Source organism: Theropithecus gelada, chromosome 6 (genome assembly GCF_003255815.1).
Source record: "Theropithecus gelada isolate Dixy chromosome 6, Tgel_1.0, whole genome shotgun sequence".
Taxonomy (NCBI): Eukaryota; Metazoa; Chordata; class Mammalia; order Primates; family Cercopithecidae; genus Theropithecus; species Theropithecus gelada.
The window spans coordinates 128,110,560-128,136,813 of NC_037673.1; the positions used below are offsets into that span (position 1 = coordinate 128,110,560).

Here is a 26,254-nt window from a genome sequence, read left to right on the forward strand (position 1 = left end):
ATCACAAGGTCAGGAGTTTGAGACCAGCCTGGCCAACATGGTTAAACCCTGTCTCTGCTAAAAATACAAAAAATTAGCTGGGCGTGGTGGTGCACGCCTATAATCCCAGCTACTTGGGAGGCTGAGGCAGGAGAATTGCTTGAGCCCAGGAGGCAGAGGTTGTAGCGAGTGGAGATCGGGCCACTGCACTCCGGCCTGGGCGACAGAGCAAGACTTCCTCAAAACATTAGAATGTCTTGTTTCCAAAGAACCTCCTGATTAAAAAGTTATTCTCTTTCATTATTCTTTGTCTTCACAGGAGTCAGACAACAGTTAAAGATTGAACTTATCCGTTGGGTTACTATTTAGATATCGTGGCAAATATCACTATTTACCTACCAAGTATCTGTTCTCTAATTCTTCCTCATTTTTTGAAGTCCAGTTTGTTTTAGGGAACTAATGTGCACAACTGAAAAAAATTTCATTTCACAGGCTCACTTGAAGATAGGCGATTTAGAATAATTTTTATACTTAAAAGGTTAGTGTTATGGTTGAAGTAGCAATTTTCAGTACTCATTTACATGCATTTGACACAGGCCTGGTCCGTAAGATGTAAATGGAAGTCACTACAGATGGAGATGTCATATTATAACAACAAGGCAACAAGTACACATTAACTCCAAGTAGAAAGATAAGGGAACCATGGTCTCTGAGGGTATCTTGAAGCCCAGTATCATACCTAGATAGTACACTTTTAGGGTTATCATGTCAGGAACACAATCCCTAATTTGTTTAAGCCACTGTTTAGAGAGTGTCCCAATACCATCCTTTGATGCAATTATATAAAATAAAAAAATTAATGGTTTCTAAAATATTTAGGAAAATTCTAATAACCATAAAGTGAAGAGAATCCCTACTTTACAACTGGAGACCAGGATATACAGCTGCACACTGTTTTTCATTTTATCATGTGACTCTTTTACTCCTTTGTCTATTTACTACCTATCTTAAATTGTCCTATTATTAGGGTTAAGACAATCCCTATGTTTAAATATTTGTACCTTTCTTTAAAAAGACACCTTCAAGTAGCAACACATTTTTTTATACATGGCTATTTTTATATCAGTTTCATGTATGTTCATTTACATGGTTTTTTTTCCTTCTCAGAGCTATACTCTTAATTTTGGTCTAATAAGAGCACAAACATTATTATCATTATTATTATTATTATTTGAGATGGAGTCTTGCTCTTGTCTCCCAGGCTGGAGTGCAATGGCACGATCTTGGCTCACTGCAACCTCCGCCTCCCGGGTTTCAAGTAATTCTCCTGTCTCAGCTTCCAGAGTAGCTGGGACTACATGTGCACACCACCACACCGAGCTAATTTTTGTATTTTTAGTAGAGACAGGGTTTCACCATTTTGGCCAGGATGATAACAATCTCTTGACCTTGTGATCCGCCCACCTTGACCTCCCAAAGTGCTGGGATTATAGGCATGAGCCACCGTGCCTGGCCCACAAAGTTAATTTTTAAGAAAAAAGTCATTTCTGTCATACCTAGGTTACTAATACAGAAAGCAACTAATTTATTCTTGAGATTTGGTTAAGATCAAATTTTTATTTTAAGACACAGAGGCTTGGGTACTGAGAACAACATTTCAGAAATGGAGTTGAACAATTTTTTTAATGATAAAATAGCTTTTTTAAAAAACTCAACGCCAGTATTACTTGGCAACCTAAATTACTTCTGGCTAATGACAGACATGGCAGTCTTGCCTTACAAGCTCCATAATGTGTCTAACTACATTGTTATTTTGACTGAAATTATTATTTCTTGTATTAAGCAAGCTATACAAATTTAAATACCAAGGCATTTATAGATTTAACTATTACGCAAATAAAATAATCCCCAGAAAGCAAAATACAGTAAAAATATTAATACATTGCTATGTAAATTTTATGATACCATATAGTTTACTATTAAGGTTCTATTTGTCTGTTCTAACATATATTAAATAGTTACCATGAATGTGACTGGCAAGCTATGTATTTTAATGCGACATAATCTACAACGAAACTTATAATTAAAAGGATGCTATTATCATTATTGTCTTTTTAAAAATGCCTTATTTAAAAGGTCTATTCTAAGTACTCATTCCTGAAAGCTAATAATCTGTTAAACACTGTGTAACTCAAAGAATATGTTCCACTTACCTGAAATTATATACATTTTTAAAAAATTATTATTATGCTTCTTAGTTCTGGGATACATGTGCAGAATGTGCAGGTTTGTTAAATAGGTATACATGTGCCATGGTGGTTTGCTGCACCCATCAACCTGTCATCTACATTAGGTATTTTTCCTAATGCTACTCCTCCCCTAGCCCCCATTCCCCCAACAGGCCCCAGTGTGTGATGTTCCCCTCCCTGTGTCCATGTGCTTTCATTGTTCAACTCCTACTTATGAGCGAGAACATGCGGTGTTGGTTTTCTGTTCTTGTGTTAGTTTGCTGAAAATGATGGTTTCCAGCTTCATCCACATTCCTGCAAAGGACATGAACTCATCCCTTTTTATGGCTGCACAGTATTCCATAGTGTATATGTGCCACATATTCTTTATCCAGTCTATCACTGATGGACATTTGGGTTGGTTCCAAGTCTTTGCTATTGTAAATAGTGCTGCAATAAACATACATATCCATGTGTCTCTATACTAGAATGATTTACAATCCTTTGGGTATATACCCAGTAATGGGATTGCTGGGTCAAATGGTATTTCTGGATCTAGATTCTTGAAGAATTGCCACACTGTCTTCCATAATGGTAGAACTAATTTACACTCCCACCAACAGTGTAAAAGTGTTCCTATTTCTCCACATCCTCTCCAGCATCTGTTGTTTCCTGCCTTTTTAATGATTGCTATTCTATCTGACATGAGATGCTTATCTCATTATGGTTTTGATTTGCATTTCTCTAATGGCCAGTGATAATGAGCTTTTTTTCATGTTTGTTGGCTGCATATAAATGTCTTCTTTTGAGAAGTGTCCATTTGTATCCTTCATCCACTTTTTGATGGCGTTGTTTGTTTCCTGTAAATTTGTTTAAGTTCCTTGTAGATTCTGGATATTAGCCCTTTGTCAGATGGATAGATTGCAAAAGTTTTCTCCCATTCTGCAGGTTGCCTGTTGACTCTGATGATACTTTCTTTTGCTGTGCAAAAGCTCTTTAATTAGATCTCATTTGTCAATTTTGGCTTTTGTTGCCATTGCTTTTGGTGTTTTAGTCATAGTCTTTGCCCATGCCTATGTCCTGAATGGTATCGCCTAGGTTTTCTTCTAGGGTTTTTATGGTTTTAGGTCTTACGTTTAAGTCTTTAATCCATCTTGAGTTAATTTTTGTATATAAGGTGTAAGGAAGGGATCCAGTTTCAGTTTTCTGCATATGGCTAGTAAGTTTTCTCCAACACCATTTATTAAATAGGGAATCCTCTCCCCATTGCTTTTTTTGGTCAGGTTTGCCGAAGATCAGATGGTTGTTGATGTGTGGCGTTATTTCTGAGGCCTCCGTTCTGTTCCATTGATCTATGTATCTATTTTGGTATCAGTACAATGCTGTTTTGGTTACTCTAGCCTTGTAGTACAGTTTGAAGTCAGGTAGCGTGATGCCTCCAGCTTTGTTCTTTTTGCTTAGGATTTTCTTGGCTATACAGGCTCTTTCTTGGTTCCATATGAAATTTAAAGTAGATTTTCTAACTCTGTGAAGAAAGTCAATGGTAGATTGATGGGGACAGCATTGAATCTATGAATTACTATAGGCATGATGGCCATTTTCACGATACTGATTCTTCCTATCCATAAGCATGAAATGTTTTTCCATTTGTGTGTATCCTCTCTTTTTCCTTGAGCAGTGGTTTGTAGTTCTCCTTGAAGAGGTCCTTCACATCCCTTGTAAGTTGGATTCCTAGGTATTTTATTCTCTTTGTAGCAATTGTGAACGGGAGTTAACTCATGATTTGGCTCTCTGTTTATCTATTATTGGTGTATAGGAATGCTTGTGATTTTTGCACATTGATTTTGTATCCTGAGACTTTACTGAAGTTGCTTATCAGCTTAAGGAGATTTTGGGCTGAGACGATGGGGTTTTCTGAATATACAATCATATCATCTGCAAACAGGGACAATTTGACTGCCTCTCTTCCTATCTGAATACGCTTTATTTCTTTCTCTTGCCTGATTGCCCTGGCCAGAATTTCCAATACTATGTTGAATAGGAGTGGTGAGAAAGGGCATCCTTATCTTGTGTTGGTTTTCAGAGGGAATGCTTCCAGCGTTTGCCCATTCGGGATGATGCTGGCTATGGGTTTGTCATAAATAGGCACTAATGGAACGTATTTTGAGATACGCTCCATCAATACCTAGTTTATTGAGAGTTTTTAGCATGATGGGTGTTGAATTTTATCGAAGGCCTTTTCTGCATCTATTGAGATAATCATGTGATTTCTGTCATTGGTTCTGTTCATGTGATGGATTACGTTTACTGATTTGCATACGTTGAACCAGCCTTGCATCCCAAGGATGAAGCCAACTTGATTGTGGTGGATAGGCTTTTTGATGTGCTGCTGGATTCGGTCTGCCAGTATTTTATTGGGGATTTTCCCATTGATGTTCATCAGGATACTCACCTGAAATTTTCTTTTTCTGTTGCGTCTCTGCCAGGTTTTGGTATCAGGATGATGCTGGTCTCGTAAAATTAGTTATAGAGGATTTCCTCTTTTTCTATTGATTGGAATAGTTTCAGAAGGAATGGTACCAGCTCTAGCTCTCTTTGTACCTCTGATAGAATTCAGCTATGAATTCATCTGGTTCTGGACCTTTTTTGCTTGGTAGGCTATTAATTACTGCCTCAATTTCAGAACTTGCTATTGGTCTATTCAGGGATTTGACTTCTTCCTGGTTTAGTCTGGGGAGGGTGTATGTGTCCAGGAATTTATCCATTTCTTCTAGATTTTCTAGTTTATTTGCGTAAAGGTGTTTATTGTATTCTATGATGGAAGTTTGTATTTCTGTGGGATCAGTGATGATATCCCCTTTATCATTTCTTATTGTGTCTATTTGATTCTTCTCTCTTTTCCTCCTTATTAGTCTGGCTAGCGGTCTATCTATGTTGTTAATCTTTTCAAACAACCAGCTCCTAGATTCACTGATTTTTTGAAGGGTTTTTCCTGTCCCATCTCCTTCAGTTCTGCTCTGATCTTAGTTATTTCCTGTCTTCTGCTAGCTTTTGAATTTGCTTTTTCTTCTCTAGTTCTTTTAATTATGATGTTAGGGTGTCAATTTTTGATCTTTCCCACTTTCTCCTGTGGGCATTTAGTGGTATAGATTTCCCTCTAAACACTGCTTTAGCTGAGTCCCAGAGATTCTGGTACGGTGTGTCTTTGTTCAAACTTATTTATTTCTGACTTCAGTTTGTTATTTACTCAGTAGTCATTCAGGAGCAGGTTGTTCGGTTTCTAAGTAGTTGTGCGGTTGAGTGAGTTTCTTAATCCTGAGATCTAATTTGATTGCACTGTGGTCTGAGAGACTGTTATGATTTCCATTCTTTTGCGTTCACTGACGAGTGTTTTACTGCCAATTATGTGGTCAATTTTAGAATAAGTGTGATGTGTTGCTGAGAAGAATGTATATTCTGTTGATTTGGGGTGGAGAGTTCTGTAGATGTCTATTAGGTCCACTTGGTCCAGAGCTGAGTTCAAGTCCTGAACATCCTTGTTAATTTTCTGTCTTGTTGATCTGTCTAATATTGACAGTCAGGTATTAAAGTCTCCCACTATTATTGTGTGGGAGTCTCAGTTTCTTTGTAGGTCTCTAAGAACTTGCTTTATGAATCTGGGTGCTCTTGTATTGGATGCATATATATTTACAATAGTTAGCTCTTCTTGTTGCACTGATCCCTATTGTTGCATTGATCCCTTTACCATTATGTAATGCCCTTGTCTTTTTTTTTTTTAAATGCCCTTTGCTGGTTTAAAGTCTGTTTTATCAGAGACTAGGATTGCAACCCCTGCTTTTTTTTTTTTTTTTTTTTTTTTTTGCTTTCCATTTGCTTGGTAAATATTTCTCCTTCCTTTTATTTTGAGCCTATATGTGTCTTTGCACATGAGATGGGTCTCCTGAATACAGCATACTGATGTGTCTTGACTCGTTATCCAATTTGCCAGTCTGTGTCTTTTAATGGGGGCATTTAGTCCATTTATATTTAAGGTTAATATTGTCATGTGTGAATTTGATCCTGTCATTATGATGCATTGTTGATGCCGTTTCTTCTTAGTGTCAACAGTGTTACAATTTCATATGTTTTTGCAGTGGCTGGTACTGTTTTTTCCTTTCCATATTTAGCGCTTCCTTCAGGAAGCAGGCCTTAGGTGGTGACAAAATCTCTCAGCATTTGCTCATCTGGAAAGGATTTTATTTCTCCTTCGCTTATGAAGCTTAGTTTGGCTGGATATGAAATTCTGGGTTTAAAATTCTTTTCTTTGAGAATGTTGAATATTGGCCCCTCAACTCTCTTCTGGCTTCAGAGTTTCTGTAGAGAGATCCACTGTTAGTCTGATGGGCTTCCCTTTGTGTATAACCCAAACTTTCTCTCTGGCTGCCCTTAACATTTTTTCCTTCATTTCAACCTTGGTGAATCTGACAATTATATGTCTTAGGGTTGCTCTTCTCAAACACTATCTTTGTGGCGTTCTCTGTATTTCCTGAATTTTAATGTTGGCCCGTCTTGCTAGGTTGGGGAAGTTCTCCTGGATAATATCCTGAAGAGTGTTTTCCAACTTGGTTCCATTCTCCCTGTCACTTTCAGGTACACCAATCAAACGCAGGTTTGGTCTTTTCACATAGTACCATATTTCTTGGAGGCTTTGTTTGTTCCTTTTCATTCTTTTTTCTCTAATTTTGTCTTCACTTTTTATTTCATAAAGTTGATCTTCAATCTCTGATATACTTTCTCCCGCTTGATTGATTCAGCTATTGATGCTTGTGCATGCTTCACGAAGTTCTCCTGCTGTGTTTTTCAGCTCCATCAGGTCATTCATGTTCTTCTCTAAACTGGTTATTCCAGTTAGCAATTTATCTAACCTTTTTTCTGGGTTCTCAGCTTTCTTGCATTGGGTTAGAAGATGCTCCTTTAGCTCAGAGGAGTTTGTTTCTATCTATCTTCTGAAGCTTACTTCTGTCAACTTGTCAAACTCATCCTCCATCCAGTTTTGTTCCCTTGCTGGCAAGGTGTTGTGATCCTTCTGAGGAGGAGAGGCATTCCGGTGTTTGGAATTTTCAGCCTTTTTATGCTGGTTTTTCCTCATCTTTGTGGATGTATCTATCTTTGTTCTTTGATGCTGGTGACCTTCAGATGGGGTTTTCATGGGGATGTCCTTTTTGTTGATGTTGATGCTATTTCTTTCTGTTTGTTAATTTCCCTTCTACCAGTCAGACCCCTCTACTGCAGGTCTGCTGGTGTCTGCTGGAGGTCCACTCCAGACCCTATTTGCCTGGGTATCACCAGTGGAGGCCGCAGAACAGCAAAGATTCCTGCCTGTTCCTTCCTCTGGAAGCTTCATCCCAGAGGGGCACCTGCCACATGCCAGCCAGAGCTCTCCTCTATGAGATGTCTGTTGACCCTTGTTGGTAGGTGTCTCCCAGTGAGGAGTCATAGAGGTCAGGGACCCACTTGAGGAGGTAGTCTGTCCCTTACCAGAGCTTGAACGCTGTACTGGGATATCCACTGATCTCTTCAGAGCTAGCAGGCAGGAACATTTAAGTCTGCTGAGGCTGTGCCCAGAGCCACCTCTTCCTCCAGGTACTCTGTCCCAGGGAGATGGGAGTTCTATCTATAAGCCCCTGACTGGGGCTGCTGCCTTTCTTTCAGAGACGCCCTGCCCAGACAGGAGGAATCTAGAGAGGCAGTCTGGCTACAGTGGCTTTGCTGAGCTGCGACAAGCTCCGCCCAGTTCTAACTTCCCAGCAGCTTTGTTTTCACTCAGTTGGAAATGCAGAAATCACCTGCCTTCTGCTTTGATCTTGCTGGGAGCTACAGACCGGAGCTGTTCCTATTTGGCCATCTTGCCAGCCACCCTATATACATATTTTTTATTGAGACAAGGTCTCACTCTGTCACCCAGGCTGGGTTGCTATGGCATGATCGTAACTTATTACATCCTAGAACTTCTGGGCTCAAGCAATCCTCCCACCTCAGCCTCCTGAGTAGCTGCGACTACAGGCTCACACTACACACATGGCTTTTTTTTTTTTTTTTTTTTTTTTTTCCTGAAACAGAGTTTCGCTCTTGCTGTCCAGGCTGGAGTGCAATGGTGCAATCTTGGCTCACCGCAACATCCGCCTCCCGGGTTCAAGCGATTCTCCTGCCCCAGCCTCCTGAGTAGCTGGGATTACAGGCATGTGCCACCATGCCTATTTTTATATTTTTAGTTGAGATGGGGTTTTTCCATGTTGGTCAGGCTGGTCTCGAACTCCCAACCTCAGGTGATCTGCCTGTCTCACCCTCCCAAAGTGCTGGGATTACAGGCATGAGTCACCGTGCCCAGCCCACATGGCTAAATTTTTTAAAAATCACAAAACTTTCAAAGTTGTGCAAAATGGTGTAAGTCATGATGGTGTTGTATGGCACAGCACTATTATGGATTTGTTAAGGTATCATGCCTAAAGGGGAGGTAGAATAGAAGAAGGCAGGGGGAACTGTGCAGTAAATCCATCTGGAATTTAGTAATTTCAGACTCTTTTCACACAGCTTGTCCCATTGATTAGGTAGAAAGATCAATTTCTATCAAAACACAATCATTTCATTACCAGTAATTAAAAAGCCAGATTCTATTTTTGATACTGTGTAAATATAAAATACTTGTGATTAATGCAAACTTGGATGACACAAATAAATTTACAACAGATGACACTTGCTGAGCATGAGACCAAACACTGATATTACACAAAATGTTATACATTTAGAGAAGTTCCTATGTACTATACTTGCTAATACGTTTAATTCCATGTTTTACAAGAAGTCACATTACTTTTGAAAAATAACACTGTGTATTATGTATACTTCCAATCATACTTTAATTTCATACAACGGAAACTGTATTGGTATTTTGTATTTATCTTCATAAACAATGAAAAAGTATGTAAAATAAGAAATTATTCTGATAACCCAATCTAAATCTGAATTGGGAAATATAAGGAGAAAATACTCGTGTAACCTATACCTACAGCTCTCTACATCTCTTATTCTCAGATTTGTCAAAGTTCATAAACTTACTTATCTGTTTCTCCAGCTTCAATGCAAGCTCTAGGAAGATAAGGACTAATTGCTATTATATCTCCACAGTTCATTGGATGATGTTCAAAAATATTTATAAATGAATAAATAAATAAATGACATCAATGATCTTACCTGGTACTTAAGACACTGGTCTTTTATATCAGAAGATGAAGTCACAGAACTATCTAAAGAGGAAGAACTGTCTCCTCCAGGTTTCAGTTGGCAGCATTTCCCAAAGACTTTAACTTGAGCATCACTGCAGAGTTTCTGAAATACAGATAATATTTCCATTCATATTTTAACAGATTTTTAACCATATACAAATTTCATCAAAGTATAAAAACCTCTGGAAAAAACAAGAATGAAATAACTCAAAATAATACAACCTTAATATGACTATTTGCATTTTGCTATATTTTCTCCAGTATTTTCTATTTTTTGTCTTAAAACCAGAATAGTATCTGTGGGGTTTGTTATTTCTGGCCAACATTATTACATCCTGAGAATTTTCTAGATTACCATGGCCTACACGATGTTCATTAATACTGATGTAATAATATATTGCAGTAGTTTTCAAATTATTTGGTCTCAAAACCCCTTTATGGGCCAGGCATGGTGGGTCACACCTGTAATCCCAGCACTTTGGGAGGCTGAGGCAGGCAGATCACCTGAGACCAAGAGTTCAAGACCAGACCGACCAACAGCGAGAAACCCCATCTCTACTAAAAGACAAAAAGTAGCTGGGCGTGGTGGCACATGCCTGTAATTCCAGCTACTTGGGAAGCTGAGGCACAAGAATCTTTTGAACCTGGGAGATGAAGGTTGCAGTGAGCTGAGATTGCACCACAGCACTCCAGCCTGGGTGACAGAGTCTGTCTCCAAAAAAAAAAAAAAAAAAAAAAAGCAAACAAACAGCACTCCAGCCTGGATGACAGAGTCTGTCTCCAAAAAAAAGCAAACAAACAAAACAACCCTTAACGTTCTTACAAGTTATCGAGGATCCCAAGAGTCTTTTGTGTATATGGGTTATAATTATCAGTATTTTCCCATATTAGAAATTAAAACTGAGACTATTTTAAAAATACTTATTCATTCATTTAAATATAATAACAAACCCAAGTAAACGTAAGTAACATTGTTATAAAAAAATTACCTATTTTTCTGGGGAGAAATGTAGGGATGAAAGAAATGCAAATGAGACTTTTAGATTTAACTATACATAAATACATATGTTTATTCTATTGAAATGAGAATATAGTCATGTAATATTTAAATTTTTAATAAGAAAATGAACTTAAGACCAGATGAATGTGCAATCCAGTGTGGAAGAAAAATGTATTTCTTTTTTTTATTCCTCTTTCTCTTTTTCCTCCCCAACATCTTTCACTGCTCACAACTGCCAAAGTTACAATCCACCAACATCTGTGATATTCCTAAAAGTATTCCATTGCTTTATCACAGTTACCAGTATGTCCATTCTTCCATTTAACAAACCTCAGGCAGGTTCTTAGAACAAATAATCTGACTAAAGTCAAATTTACTGAAGACTGATTGTTTTCTAGTTACCAACATCACCAAAAGCATCATTAAAAATTGCATGTAGTAGTCTCCAATTATCTCTAACCAAAAATTTAAAGTAAAAATAACAAAAGCTTTAGAACTAGATATGAGTTCAAAATCTGGATCCTTGAGCAAGTTAACTGACCTCTCTAAACCTTAATTTGTTATTTGTTTAATGGGAAGAAAAACCCTACTTAACAACACTTAAGGGAATATATGTGTGTGTGTGTATATATATTTTTTACATACACACATATATAATACATATTATACATAATAGTTATAGTATCCTAGCTATCCCCACAGAGCTGGGTCTACAGGCGTATGCCACCACATCCAGCTAATTTTACTTTTTGTAGAAACAAGGTCTCATCATGTTGCCCAGGCTGGTGTCAAACTCCTGGGCTAAAGTAATCCTCCCACCTTGGCCTCCCAAAGTGCTGGGATTACAGGTGTGAGCCACTGCATTCAACCTAGATATAACTGTTATTAGAAAACAGTTAAAATGAAGGGCTAACATAATTGAAGTCAGGGACTTCACTAGATATTTCCATGTATGTTTCAACACTTGATAAAAGTATGGGTATTTTTACTATGGGTCTCCTTCACCACATCTTAATAACCTTATTACTTATTGATCACCAACAAAATGCCAGGCCTTAATGTATATTTTCTCTAATACTGAGCAGAGTAGATATTATTAACCCTATTTTACAGATGAGAAACGTGACGCTCAAACAGGTTAAATAACTTCACCAAGGTTACAAGAGCTAGTAAATCTGTTATCTAAACCCAGTTGGCTTGACTTATCCACTATCACAAACCACCATTTCATCAGTCAACAAAAGTATTTAAGTACTATGTGTTCTAAGCCAGCGGGTGGCTGCAGACCAGTACCAGTCCATGGCCTGTTAGGAACCGGGCCACATGGCTGGTGGTGAGCAGTGGGCAAGTGAGCATTACCGCCTGCACTCCACCTCCTGTCACATCAGCCTCAGCATTAGATTCTCATAGGAGTTCGAATCCTATTCTGAATTGTGCACACGAGGGATCTCTCTCTAAAGAGATATAACAAATAAATGCAATGCAAGATTCTCAACTGGATCCTTTTGTTCTCCAGGATGTTATGTGGACAACTTGTCAAGTTTTAATGGGATCTGAGGTTATAATATATCAAAGATTTCCTGAATTTTTGCTGTATTGTGGTTACGTAGAAGAATGTTCATGTTTTTAGGAAATACACATTGAAATAATCAACATTGATGGGTTATCAAGTAGGCAGTTTACTCTCATTCCGTTCAGAAAAGCAAAAGTTCTCTGTATTGAACTTGCAACTTGTGATTGTTTCAAAAAGTTAATAAAAATTATAACCTAGTTATAGAAAGACAGTTGTGTTTTTCAGTAACATTTATAACTTTTTTTGCATAATTTGAAGGTATTTGTTTTTGTGGGTTAAAGTTTGGCATCACTTATCTGAGATAACAAAGTAAATAATACGAAACTGAACACTTTTTCCTACAATTCCTGCTTATAGAAGTCCTGTGCTTACATGAGGGATTGTTGTTGACTGCGCCTTGTCCCCCCATTATAGGACCATCTGCCACTGTAGTTGTTGCTGTTTGGTTTCAGAAAAGCCACGACTTCAAGATGGGAGGGAGTAGAGAAACAGCTGAGGAACTGATGGGAGAATAGTATGTGTGTGTATATGCATCCTTTTGTACACACTTTTAGGCATGTTTTTATGCTTTAGTCCTAGAACAGAAGTATGCCCCTTTTCTTCCTCTAGCAAACTGCCTTTTGTTTCAGAGATTGGACATACATGGTTACCTCAGCCTGGAATGTCTTTCCAGCTCTCTCAAGTGCTTCCTCTTTCACCTTAACTCTTACGCACTTTTCCCCCATAGTGTAAGCTTAAAAATTCACTTTCTTATCTCCCCAGACTAAATGAAATCCTTTCATGGTAATTCACTAAAACATTGTCATCCTTTAACCTCTTCGTCTGTAAATTGGAATAATGATAGTACTCTTCTGTTTTACATAATTTACTCTTTACAGTCAGTGCTAACGTAAGTTAGCTGCTGCTATCATTACTTTTATTAGACATACTTGAAATACACATTTCATTACACATATTTGTGTAATTATCTGTTAAATGTTTCTTTCTGCTGTCAGATTGTTAGTTCTATGAGGAAAAGAACTATGTCTTTTTTTTTCACCTGTATTCCCTAGTGCTCAACAGCGGTTGCCAACCTTTTTGGCACCAGGCACCAGTTTCATGCAAGACAATTTTTCTGCAGGCTGGGGTAGCGTAGTGGGGGTATGGTTTCAGGATGAAACTGTTCCACCTCAGATCATCAGGCATTAGTTTTTGTCATTAGAAAAGGAAAGACCTGAAATCTCAGTATAGGTTTTTCTGCTGTTATTTTTAAGAGATGAGTTCTCACTATATTGCCCAGGCTGGCCTCAAATTCCTGAGCTCAAGCGATCCTCCCACCTCAGCCTCCTGAGTAGCTGGGACTACAGGCATGTGTCACCATGCCCAGCTTCAATACAGTTTTGATTTTCACTTTCTTAATTATGGATAAGGGAGAGGATCTTATAAATGTAAGATTTTATTAAACGTGTAATAGCAATTTGTATATCAACGCTCTGCTCTTGTACTTCACTCAATTATCTACTGAGTGGTTCTTGATTTCTAGGAACTCTTTATATTAACAGTTGGCATTTTATATTGTCAAAGTGTTTTCCCAGGTTGCCATTTGTCTTTTAACTTTCCTTATGGTGTTGTTTTGTTTGTTTTATCATGCAAGTTTAAAAAAAAAATGGCTGTCAAATTTGTCAATCTTTTAGTTTATGGCTTCTGAATTTTAACTCATAGTTAGAAATATCTTTGCTTGAGACAGAGTCTCACTCTGTTGCCCAGGCTGGAGTGCAGTGGCATGACTGCAATCTTGGCTCACTGTAGCCTCTGCCTCCTGTGATCAAGCAATTACTGTGTCTCGGCCTCCCTAGTAGATGAAACTACAGGCGTGTGCCACCACACCCGGCTAATTATTGTCCTTTTTTTTTTTAGCAAAGACGGGGTTTCACCATGTTGGCCAAGCTGATCTTGAACTCCTGACCTCATGTGATTCAGCTTTTCAGCCTCCCAAAAGTGCTGCCATTACAGGCATAAGCCACTGCATCTGGCCATTTTTTTTTTTTTTTTTTTTTTTTTTTTAGCAGGCCGGGGAGAGGGTCTTGCTTTGTCACTTAGGCTAGAGTGCAGTAGTGTGATCCTAACTCATTGCAACCTCCACTTCCTGGACTCAAGCAATTCTTCTGCCTCAGTCTCCCAGTAGCTGGGACTACAGACACTCAGCACCATACCCAGCTAATTTTTATGTTTTTTGTAGAGACGGGGTCTTCCTATGTTGGCCAGACTGGTCTCAAACACCTGGCCTCAAGTGATTCACCCATCTTGGCCTCCCAAAGTGCTGGGTTTACAGGCGTGAGTCACTACGCCCAGCCTAGAATACCTTTTTCACTGCACAGATATATAAGAACTCCCTCATTTTTTCTTTTGTAATGTTATAGTTCTATATTTTTATATTTAAATGTTTGATATACTTGGTTTCATCCTGATGTACACTGTAAGATATGAATCCAAATTAAGGCTGGGCACAGTGACTCATACTTGAGCCCAAAACTTTGAGGCCAGCCTGGATAAAACAGCAAGACCCCATCTCTAAAATAATAATAATAGTAAGTAGTAATAATGTGAGTCCAAATTAATCTTTCTTCCACATGGCTAATTGTCTCAACACCATTTAAGATGATGCCTTAATCATATACCAAAATTCCTGCATGTATTTGGATGTATTTCTGATCCTCCATTTTGTTCCATTAGTCTATTGCCTATTTATGTGTCAATAACACACTGTCTTAAACACTGAGACTGTGAAGTATATTTTCAAATGTGATAGGACTGGCTCATCCTCACTGCCCTTCTTTTTCAGAGTTTTCCAACCAATCATTGCTAATTTTTTTCCATCTGAACTTTAGAATCCACTATTTAGTTCCAGACACTACCCCCACCCCAAACACAAAAATAAGGATAACACTGTTTCTGTGATAGCATTATTTTACAAAGCACTTTGGACAACTTTATAACATTGACTACTGCCACAGAATATGTTTTGTCTTTCCATTTGTGAAGGTATGCTCTTACGTCCCTTAAGAAGAATTTTTTTTTTTTGAGATGCAGTCTCGCTCTGTCGCCCAGGCTGGAGTGCAGCAGCGCGATCTTGGCTCACTACAAGCTCCGCCTCCCAGTTTCACGCCATTCTCCTGCCTCAGCCTCCTGAGTAGCTGGGACTAGAGGCGTCTGCCAACACGCCCGGCTAATTTTTTGTATTTTTAGTAGAGACAGGGTTTCGCCGTGTTAGCCAGGATGGTCTCAATCTCCTGACCTCGTGATCCGCCTGCCTCGGCCTCCCAAAGTGCTGGGATTACAGGCGTGAGGCACCATGCCCAGCCTAAGAAGACTTTTAAAGTTCTAAACTTACAGATTTTAAGTTTACGCATAGGCAACTTTGTCATTATAGCTATTTTAAATGAATGTTTCACTTTTATGTGTTCAAACTGGAAGCTATTTGCATATATTGAGCTTACTGATTTCTGTATATTAACTTAAATCCAATTATCTAACCAAATACTATGTGCAAATTTGATATCATAAATAAGACTCAACTATTCAATTAGCACTGTATGATACTTCAGAGTGTTTCCCATATCTTAAAATCTATATTCACCTTTCCAAAGTTGCCTGAATTTACTGATGTACAACTTTATTCTTGTTTACAATCAGTGAAAGCTGATACATGTGAATGGTCATATAACCTCACTGGGAACTCATGAAATAGCATTGCACTGTTGCTGACATAAAAACAATGTCTAGGATAAGGAAAATAGCGTGATAAAATCACAATGGATCCATTTGGCTATGTTAGTGCTCATATCGAAACCACATCTCAATATTTTTTTCTAACATGGGAAGGTTCTTCTGTCAGAAGTGTTTCAACCAGAGCAACTCCATCTTGAATAGGGGTTGGGTAAAATGAGGCTCAGACCAACTGGGCTGCATTCCCAGATGGTTAAAGCATTCTAAGTCACAGGAGGAGATAGGAGGTTGGCACAAGATATAGGTCACAAAGACCTTGATGATGAAAAAGGCTGCAGTAAAGAAGCTGGCTAAAATGCACCAAAACCAAGATGGCGACAAGAGTGACCTCTGGTCGTCCTTACTACTACACTCCCACCAGTGCCATGACAGTTTACAAATGCCACTGGAAACGTCAGTAAATTACCCTATATGGTGTAAAAAATGGGAGGCACGAATAATTCACCCCTTGTTTAGCACAGAATCAAGAAATAACCATAAAAATCCACCATCAGCAGGACTCAGGGCTGGTCTGCCTATGGAGTTGCCATTCTTTATTCCTTTACTTTCTTAATAAACTCGCTTTCACTTTACAGACTTGCCCTGAATTATTTCTTGCTCAAGATCCAAGAACTCTCTTTTGGGGTCTGGATCCGGACCCCTTTCCAGTAACACTTCTTTAAGATCACTACACATATTCACTTTAATTGGGTTTTATAGTTCAACAGTCATTTTTCATAAAATATAATAGATCTGAAAAAACGAGTTCTGAGAAAGCTATACACTTGATTAACAATTTTATTTCAACTTACATAAGACACTATTTGAGCATGCAAAGTACTCTGGTTTCTGAAACATAATCAAAGCATTTATGTAGTTCACTTTGTATAGAATTTAAAATGAAATAAAATACATAGCTTCCTAATTTTCTCCCAAAACCCATTAAATATACTCTACATACGACATTGTGTGTTGCAACAATGTCTGTGTTGCATGGAAATACAAAAATGATCTGCTTATGTTCATAAACTGCTGTTATAGTCTTCACTGACAATTCTTTGGTTCAACCAAAAGCAGAAATGCATCAATATTCCACTGTGAAATATTGTCTTCTCTCCCACTCCAGATAAAAGGTACTAAAAGTGAGTTATGATAATCTATAATCTTTACAAGGAAAACTGCCATGTGTCTTACACATTTAAAAGGACTTCAATAAGTATTTTTACAATGACTATTTTTTAATGCTGAAATAGCTTCAAAGTAAACAATCAATAGGATTTTGATTTAACTAAATACACTCAAACATATTGGGTGGGCCCAAATATTACTATCTTCTACTCCTACCTGGCAACTCTCGAATGACATTTTTTCAAAAATAATCTTAAAATTCAGATTCAGGCTGATAACAAACTGTCCCAAGCAGCCTGAAGAGGGAGGACTGTTTGATCCCAGGAATTCAAGTCCAGGCTGGGCAACATAGCAGGACAGACGGACGCTGTTTCCAAATGAGAAAATGTTTTAATTTCTTTTTTGATAAAGGGAACAGAGTAAAACAATTTTGTAAGCTTCACATTCTAAAGCTTGACTTTCTGTTTATAACTCATGGTGACATCATATTCTCATTTTTTTAAAAAGAATGTTTTCAATAAAAGTTTTGGTAAATAGGCCGGGCAAGGTAGCTCACGCTGGTAATCCCAGCACTTTATGAGGCCAAAGCAGGCGGAGAGCTTGAGCCTAGAAGTTCGAGACCAGTCTGGCCAACATGGCGAAACCCCATTTCTACTAAAAATATAAAAATTACCCAGGCGTGGTGTGCACACCTGTAATCTCAGCTACTCGCAAGGCTGAGGCATGAGAATTGCTTGAGCCTGGGAGGCAGAGGTTGCAGTGAGCTGAGACTACCACTGCACTCCAGCCTGGGCGAGAGAGCAAGACCCTGTCTCAAGAAAACAAACAACAACAACAAAAATCCCTGTCTCAAAAAAATAAAAAGCTTTGGTACACTGAATGGTCAAAATAGTATTTGTAGTCCTTATTCTCTCTTGTAAATTGTTTTAAACTAAGGAAAGTTTTTTAAAACTAAGAAAGAACAACATGAGAAGTAACTTCAACATTTACCATAGCAAAATAGAATATTGTACAAATACAGCAAAGCTGAATAATTTACTTTCATCCAGCAAACTGCTAATGCTTAAACATAACGTCATTATTATGTATGAACCCAAATTATAATGTAGAAAGTTTAAAAAAATTTACAACACAATGTCCTTCTTTCCATATATAGAACCCAGGACAGACAATGAGTATTTCAATATGTACAGTAGTGTTCAAAAGGAAGACATAAAATCTTCAGGAAGTATTTACAGGATTTTGAAAATAAACTTCCTAACAGTAATTACAACTGATCAAAATATGTCCTAAGTACTTACCACATGTAAGGCAGTGTGCAGTGTAGGAAATAAAGGTGAGTAACAGGACAATTTTTTATTTTAAGATTTTTTTTTCCCAGTCTAGTAACAAATACACATACAAATACAGCTATTATATAGAAGGCTATGAATGTGAGTAATGAACTATGAGAATTCTGATGGAGGAGAAAATAAATTTACCTAGAGAAAATCAAAAAGGATTCATAAAGTTGTCATAAAATAAACCCTGAAGGAGGATAAATTTTCAACTAAGGGAGATAGTATACAGGATAAAGGCATAATAAAATAAATGAGACCGGAAGTAGTCAACAATGTTTGATTTCTAGACACTGATAAATTTCTAGAAAACTTTGATAATAAAAAGAAGAGTAGACTTATAGGCAAATTTCAGAAAGTTGAGTAATAACTGGATAGTTTGAGAAGAGAGTCAATATATTACTACTGAGACACCAAGAGACAGAGAAGACCAAGGAGAGACCAACAGATAGAGAGACTGAGAAGAGACACTCTAGAGAGCCTGAGTGATAGAGAGACAAAGGGAAAATGAGAGACACTAACAGACACCAAGAAAGATGACTGAGAGGGACAAAGAGGCCAGGGATGGGAAAAGAGAGAGGACACTGTTATGGACTGAATGCTTGTGTCTCCTCAAAATTCATATGGCGTCCTAACCCAACATATGATATTAGGGAGGTGGGAACTTTAGGAGGTGATTAGGTCATAAGAATGAAGTCCTCATGAATGGGGTTGGTGCCCTTATAAAAAGGACTGTGAAGAGTTCTCTTGCCTTCTTTCCACCATGTAAGGGTAGAGTGAGAAGTCAGCAGTCTGCAACCCAGAAGAGAGGCCTCACAAAAAACCCAAATACGCTAGGAGAAACAAAAGTTTCTTGTTTAAGGCACCCAGTCTACAGTACTTTGTTATAGTAGCCTGAACTAGACAAACACAAACCTGAAGGAAAAAGTAAAAAATATTTTGTTAGTGTTGAGTAAAGAGGCTTTGTGAATGTTTCCAAGCAAAGAGAAAAGCTGAGAGGGAAGAAGGAACACATCAGCAGGAGAGAAATTAATGAGACTAATGAAGCATCATCCCAGAAAAGGTATGCAAGGAGAGTTCAAAAAACAGCATGAGTCAATTCTTACAGGGCTGTTTAACATAAAAAAGAAAAAGCTGCACAAACACACAATGAATAGCATTAATCAAAATTAAGAGTAAAGGAGAGGTCATATGTTGAAATTCAATAGGATACTATCAAATACAAAAAAAAAAAAAAAAAAAAACCTTCAATAAATGCTTGCCAAAAAAGTAATCAAAAATAATCGAGATAATTAAAAAAAAAAATCAGCCTCAGCCAAGTTCTGCTGAGCTGTTGTTAGCAATCTAAATACAAATAAGACATGCTTATCGCATTTGTAGTTAGCCTTGGATTTCAACTGTCTGCTTGACCATCTCCAATTCTGTGACTCTTAAGCATCAAACCACTCCTCAGCTATTCAAACTAAAATGTTAGATTCACCAAACATTTCCTTCTCCCTCAGCCCCAACATCCACTTATTTTCTTCTGTCTCAGTCCCAATTATCCAGTTTGATAATACTGGAATTATCAAAATATTCAACATTAAAAGTCAACCAAATCAATAATGATGCTCACCGATACTGATATGTCCTCATTTTTTCTCTTAACACTGGAGTCAAACAAAACATTTCTCCCTCGTCTTTCACAGTCTTGATATACAATCAGTCGAATCTGGCTTGGATCAAACTCTGGTAAAGGCCAACTTGAAAGAAAAGTAAAGATCCATTAGAGTTACATTAATAAATATTCCATATACATTCTTAGAAATAAACCTATATAATAAAAGCCCAAAATTATCTTATTGTTAAATAATATATAGATCTTTATATAAAATATCACCAGTTCATGGCTGAAAACTTTAAAGTAAAAATAAAGGCAAAACAAAATTATTTTTATTTAAAAATAATAGTAGTAACTATCATTTAGTATATATATAGTTATCCCATATCATTTTTAAAAGCATTAACTTAATAAATATACATAAGTATATTTAACATAATGAAAATAAGTACTGATTTCATGTGATGGACCAAGATGACATAATAAGGTTAACCCATATTTTTAAGTAGTTTTGTTACTATTTCTCCAATATGGAAATGTGAAAAATGAAATGGCTTTCGTTTAAATAATAGCAAAGGACTCACAAGACAAAAAACAAACAAACAAAAAAGTAGAAAGCAATCAAGTATAGTGAAAATTCTCATATGCTGTTGGTATGAATATAAACTGGCACAACTCCTGGGTGCAGTGGCTCACACCTGTAATCCCAGGACTTTGGGAGTCCAAGGTAGGAGGATCACTTGAGCCCAGGAGTTCAAGACTAACCTGGACAACATAGTGAGACCCCATCTCTACAAAAAGTTAAAAAAATTAGCCGGGCATGGCAGCATGCATCTGTAGTCCTAGCTACTTAAGAGGTTGCAGTGGGAGGATCGCTTGAGCCTGGAAGGTCGGGGCTACAGCAAGCTGTGATCATGCCACTGTACTCCACCCTGGGTGACAGAATGAGACCCTGTCTCAAAAAATAAAAATAAAAATAAATAAATTGGTACAATCTCTTTAGAAAAGTTTTTGAAAAAGTCTATATATATATATATAAATTTTTTTTGTGTGTGTATATATATCTGCATGTGTGTGTATACTTTATTATATACGTGTGTGTATACATATATACACACAAACGAATCCCAGTAAAAATGAAGTTGATACTAGCAATTCCACTCCAGAAAAATTTATCACAATGAATGAATTTCAGCTATAGGCAAAAATGGATAGACCACAAGCAAAAGAAGTCAGACGACGACTCACACACACACACAGATAGCTACTGTATTTTTCCACTTATATATATAGAGGTTAAAAACGGGCAATGTTTGTCTAGGGGTGCATACTTAGTTTTTAAAATATAAAGAAAACAAAGTAAGTAACGACCTCCAGAGTTTGGAGAGTAATTACTTCTAGGAGTAAGGTGGAGGGAAAAGTGTAACCAGAAAAGGGACATAACAGGTGAATTGGGGCAATGACAACGTTCTGTTTTGACCAGATAGTGCTGACATGGATCTTTACAGTATGTATTTAAACAGTACATCACATTTGTTTTATGTACTTTTATATATCCATTACATTCCACAATTTAAAAGATTAATGGGGTGGATGAGGTAGGGAAGAAGGGAAAGAGAAAACAAACCAAATGACAAATATCCGGTGAACGGAACACAATACAAATCACAGGACAGCTGCTAAGAAATGGGAGAACTGACATGCCAGGAGCTGTTTCTTATTAGTTACAACAGGATTTTAATTTTTCATAATTTCAACTTTCATACTCAGGAGTTACATCCATATATCTCATGATGCTGAGGTTTGGGGTACAATTGATGCTGTCACCCAGAGAGTGAGCACAGAACCCAACCATTACGTTTTTCAACTCTTTCCCTTCTCCCTCCTGCCCTGCTCTACTAGTCCTCAGTATCTATTGTTGCCATCCTTAGGTCCACGAGTATCCACTGTTTAGCTCCCACTTATAACTGAGAACATGTGCTATTTGATTTTCTGTTCCTGCATTAATTGACTCAGGATAACGGCCTCCAGCTGCCTCCGTGTTGCTGCAAAGGACAGGATTTCATTCTTTTTTATGGCTGTGTAGCATTCCATAGTACATATGTACCACATTTTCTCTTTTTTTTTAGTCAATTGTTGAGTCAAGTTACTTAATAAAATATTATTTAGTCAATTATTGTAAGTAGGAAGAAAGAGTAAAACCAAAAAATACGAAAAAAGTTTAAGACAATGAAATGGGTCACTATATTCTCTTGCATTTATAACTATTCAGATGAATAACGAAGGAACAAAATATCATTTAGTCAATTTTTGAGAAAAATACCTGATTTTATGTTCTAAGGCATTTTGTAAAATAAGAAAATGATTATGCTAACTAGATATAAGCCTTGAAAATGAATACAGACATTTACTGATTAAGATATAGACTAGTTAGACCAGTTATCTAATTAACTTAGAACAAACAATAAGTTAGGACAGTAAATAGTAAAATTTCACAAGGGTCTCTGTATGAGTGAAACTGCTCCTTTAGGGTTTATCTTTTTAACAGGGGAACTAAAATATGAATCGGTTTTTTGTCTTTTATTTTTTTTTTTTTATACTTTATGTTCTAGGGTACATGAGCACAATGTGCAGGTTTGTTACATATGTATACATGTGCCGTGTTGGTGTGCTGCATCCATTAACTCGTCATTTACATTAGGTATATCTCCTAATGCTATCCCTCTCCCCTCCCCCCACCCCACAACAGGCCCTGGTGTGTGATGTTCCCCTTCCTGAGTCCAAGTGCTCTCGTTGTTCAATTCCCACCTATGAGTGACAACATGCGGTGTTTGGTTTTCTGTCCTTGTGATAGTTTGCTGAGAATGATGGTTTCCAGCTGCATCCACGTCCCTACAAAGGACATGAACTCATCCTTTTTTAAGGCTGCATAGTATTCCATGGTGTATATGTGCCATATTTTCTTAATCCAGTCTATGATTGATGGACATTTGGGTTGGTTCCAAGTCTTTGCTATTGTGAATAGTGCCACAATAAACATACGTGTGCATGTGTCTTTATAGCAGCATGATTTATACTCCTTTGGGTATACACCCAGTAATGGGATCACCGGGTCAAATGGTATTTCTAGTTCTAGATCCTTGAGGAATTGCCACAGTCTTCCACAATGGTTGAACTAGTTTACAGTCCCACCAACAGTGTAAAAGTGTTCCTATTTCTCCACATTCTCTCCAGCACCTGTTGTTTCCTGACTTTTTAATGATCCCCATTCTAACTCCCGTGAGATGGTATCTCATTGTGGTTTTGATTTGCATTTCTCTGATGGTGAGTGATGATGAGCATTTTTTCATGTGTCTGTCGGCTGCATAAATGTCTTCTTTTGAGAAGCGTCTGTTCATATCCTTTGCCCACTTTTTGATGGGGTTCGTTTTTTCTTGTAAATTTGTTTGAGTTCTTTGTAGTTCTGGATCCTAGCCCTTTGTCAGATGAGCAGATTGCAAAAATTTCTCCCATTCTGTAGGCTGCCTGTTCACTCTGATGGTAGTTTCTTTTGCTGTGCAGAAGCTCTCTAGTTTAATTAGATCCCATCTGTCAATTGTGGCTTTTGTTGCCATTGCTTTTGGTGTTTTAGGCATGAAGTCCTTGCCCATGCCTATGTCCTGAATGGTATTGCCTAGCTTTTCTTCTAGGGTTTTTATGGTTTTGGGTCTAACATTTAAGTCTCTAATCCATCTTGAATTAGTTTTTGTATAAGGTGTAAGGAAGAGATCCAGTTTCAGCTTTGTACTTAAGGGTAGACAGTTTTCCCAGCACCATTTATTAAATAGGAAATCCTTTCCCCATTTCTTGTTTTTGTCAGATGTGTCAAAGATCAGATGGTTGCAGATGTGTGGTATTATTTCTGAGGGCTCTGTTCTGTTCCATTGGTGTATATCTCTGTTTTGGTACCAGTAAAATGCTGTTTTGGTTAATGTAGCCTTGTAGTATAGTTTGAAGTCAGGTAGCGTGATGCCTCCAGCTTTGCTCTTTTGGCTTAGGATTGTCTTGGCAATCAGGGCTCTTTTTTGGTTCCATATGAACTTTAGTTTTTTCCAATTCTGTGAAGAAAGTCATTGGTAGCTTAATGGGGATGGCACTGAATCTATAAATTACCTTGGGCAATATGGCCATTTTCACTATATTGATTCTTCCTATCCATGAGCATGGAATGTTCTTCCATTTGTGCGTGTCCTCTTTTATTTCATTGAGCAGCGGTTTGTAGTTCTCCTCGAAGAGGTCCTTCACATCCCTTGTAAGTTGGATTCCTAGGTATTTTATTCTCTTTGAAGCAATTGTGCATAGTATTCCATAGTACATATGTACCACATTTTCTTTATCCAATCCACCACTGATGGGACCCTAGGTTGATTCCATGCCTTTGCTATTGTGAACAATGCTGCAACGAACATACAAGTGCATGTGTCTTTTTGGTAAACTTGTTTTCTTTTACATACTCAGTAATGAGATCGTGGAGTCAAATGGTAGTTCTCTTTCAAAGTTGCTTGACAAATCTTCAAACCTCTTTCCACAGTGGCTAAACTACTTTACATTCCCATCAATGGTGTATAAGCATTCCCTTTGCCCCACAGCCTCACCAGCACCTGTTATTTTTTGACTTTTTAATAACAGCCAATCTGACTGGTGTGAGATGGTATCTCATTGTGGTTTTGATTTGTCTTTCTCTGATGATTAGTGATGATGAGCATTTTTTCATGTTTTTTTGGCAGCTTGGATGTCTTCTTTTGAGAAGTGTCTGTTCATAGCTTTGCTCACTTTTTATAGGGGTTGTTTTTGCTTGTTAAATTGTTTAAATTCCTTATAGATTGTGTATATTAGACTTTTGTCAGAGGTACAGTTTGTGAATATTTTTGGCCACTGTGTGGGTTGTCCACCAGGCACAATTCTTCACTTCCTTAAGAGAGCCTTAACCCTAATTCTGTCAACGTATGTGAAACTATGTATAACTGGCAACATAAAACATCTTCATCCCAAATTCTTGACAGAAAATATAATTTTAGTTTTCTTCTGTCTAATCAGCAAATGTCTGTGTGGTAGTAAATGATAAAGACCTACCTAGACATCCAGGCTAAAGCAGAGACTCCTCCTTAAACCACAATGACTTGCATCACACTCAACTGTTTCTACTAAATTGTGCTTTCAACTATGCAAAGAAACTGTAAAGGAACAGACTGACAAAGGATGAAAATAGGGAAAGGGGTCTCATGGAAACCAATGAAAAAGAATATTTTAGAAAAGAAAAAGAAATACCATGGCATGAACAGGTTTACATGTATGTTGATGACAGAATCTGAGGTCAAGGAGAAACACAACGCCTCTGAGGAAGTAGAGAACAGGATATAGAGCACAAGTGAAAGGATTAGCTCAAAGAAAATAACTCTCACACTAGGATGGAAAGAAGGGAGATAAAGATGTACATGGGTGCACAAAGATTTGTAGATATGAAGGTAAGGTGCGGAGGGAATCCATAGCTAAGAGATCCATTTTCCTTGTCAAGCAGGTGAACGGAAGTAAGGGAAAGGTGGTAAGACGTGGGGATAGTAGAGAGTAAAAAAGATAATAGCGGTTGTTGGGAAATAAAATACAGTCATATGTTCTGGTCAACAACAAACCATATATATGATGGTGGTCTCATAAGATTATAATGCAGTTCAAAAACTCCCATTGCCTAGTAACACTGTAGCTGTCATCACATGGTAGCACAAAATATTGTTTTGTGGTGATGCTCATGTAAACAAACCTATTGCACTGCCAGTCATATGAAGGTATTATAGATACAATTATGTAAATACACAATACTTGATAACAAAAGACTACGTTGGCTGGGTGCAGTGGCTCACGCCTGTAACCCCAGCACTTTGGGAGGCCGAGGCGGGCAGATTATAAAGTCAGGAGATTGAGACCACCCTGGCTAACATGGTGAAATCCCGTCTCTACTAAAAGTACAAAAAGAAAAAAAATTAGCCAGGCATGGTGGCATGCACCTGTAGTCCCAGCTACTCGGGAGGCTGAGGCAGGAGAATCGCTTGAACCCAGGAAGCAGAGGTTGCAGTGAGCCAAGACTGTGCCACTGCACTCCAGCCTGGGCAACAGACTGAAAAAAAAAAAAAGACTATGTTACTGGTTTATGAATTTACTACACTTTTTGTCATTATTTTAAAGTGTACTCCTACTTAAAAAAAAATTAACTGTGAAACAGCCTCAGGCAGATCCTCCAGGAGGTATTCCAGAAAAGGGCATTATTAGCATAAGAGCTGACAGCTCCATGTGTGTTACTGCCTCTGAAGACCTTACAGTGGGACAAGATGTGGAGATGGAAGATAGTGATACTGATAATCCTGACTCT

General features: G+C 37.8%; 1 protein-coding gene across 3 annotated transcripts in view; it reads right to left on the reverse strand.

The window, feature by feature from the left end:
• The window catches only part of FNIP1 (folliculin interacting protein 1), a 159,081-nt gene that overhangs the window by 78,133 nt on the left and 54,694 nt on the right, over positions 1–26,254 (reverse strand). For 2 of the 3 annotated variants that reach the window (XM_025387404.1, XM_025387402.1), the window contains exons 2-3: positions 19,867–19,993; positions 9,438–9,572 (exon numbers count right to left, since the gene is read on the reverse strand). In XM_025387404.1, coding sequence (XP_025243189.1) covers positions 9,438–9,572; positions 19,867–19,993 — 262 coding nt within the window. The remainder of the gene's footprint in view (positions 1–9,437; positions 9,573–19,866; positions 19,994–26,254) is intronic. The other variant, XM_025387405.1, reaches the window with a different exon arrangement.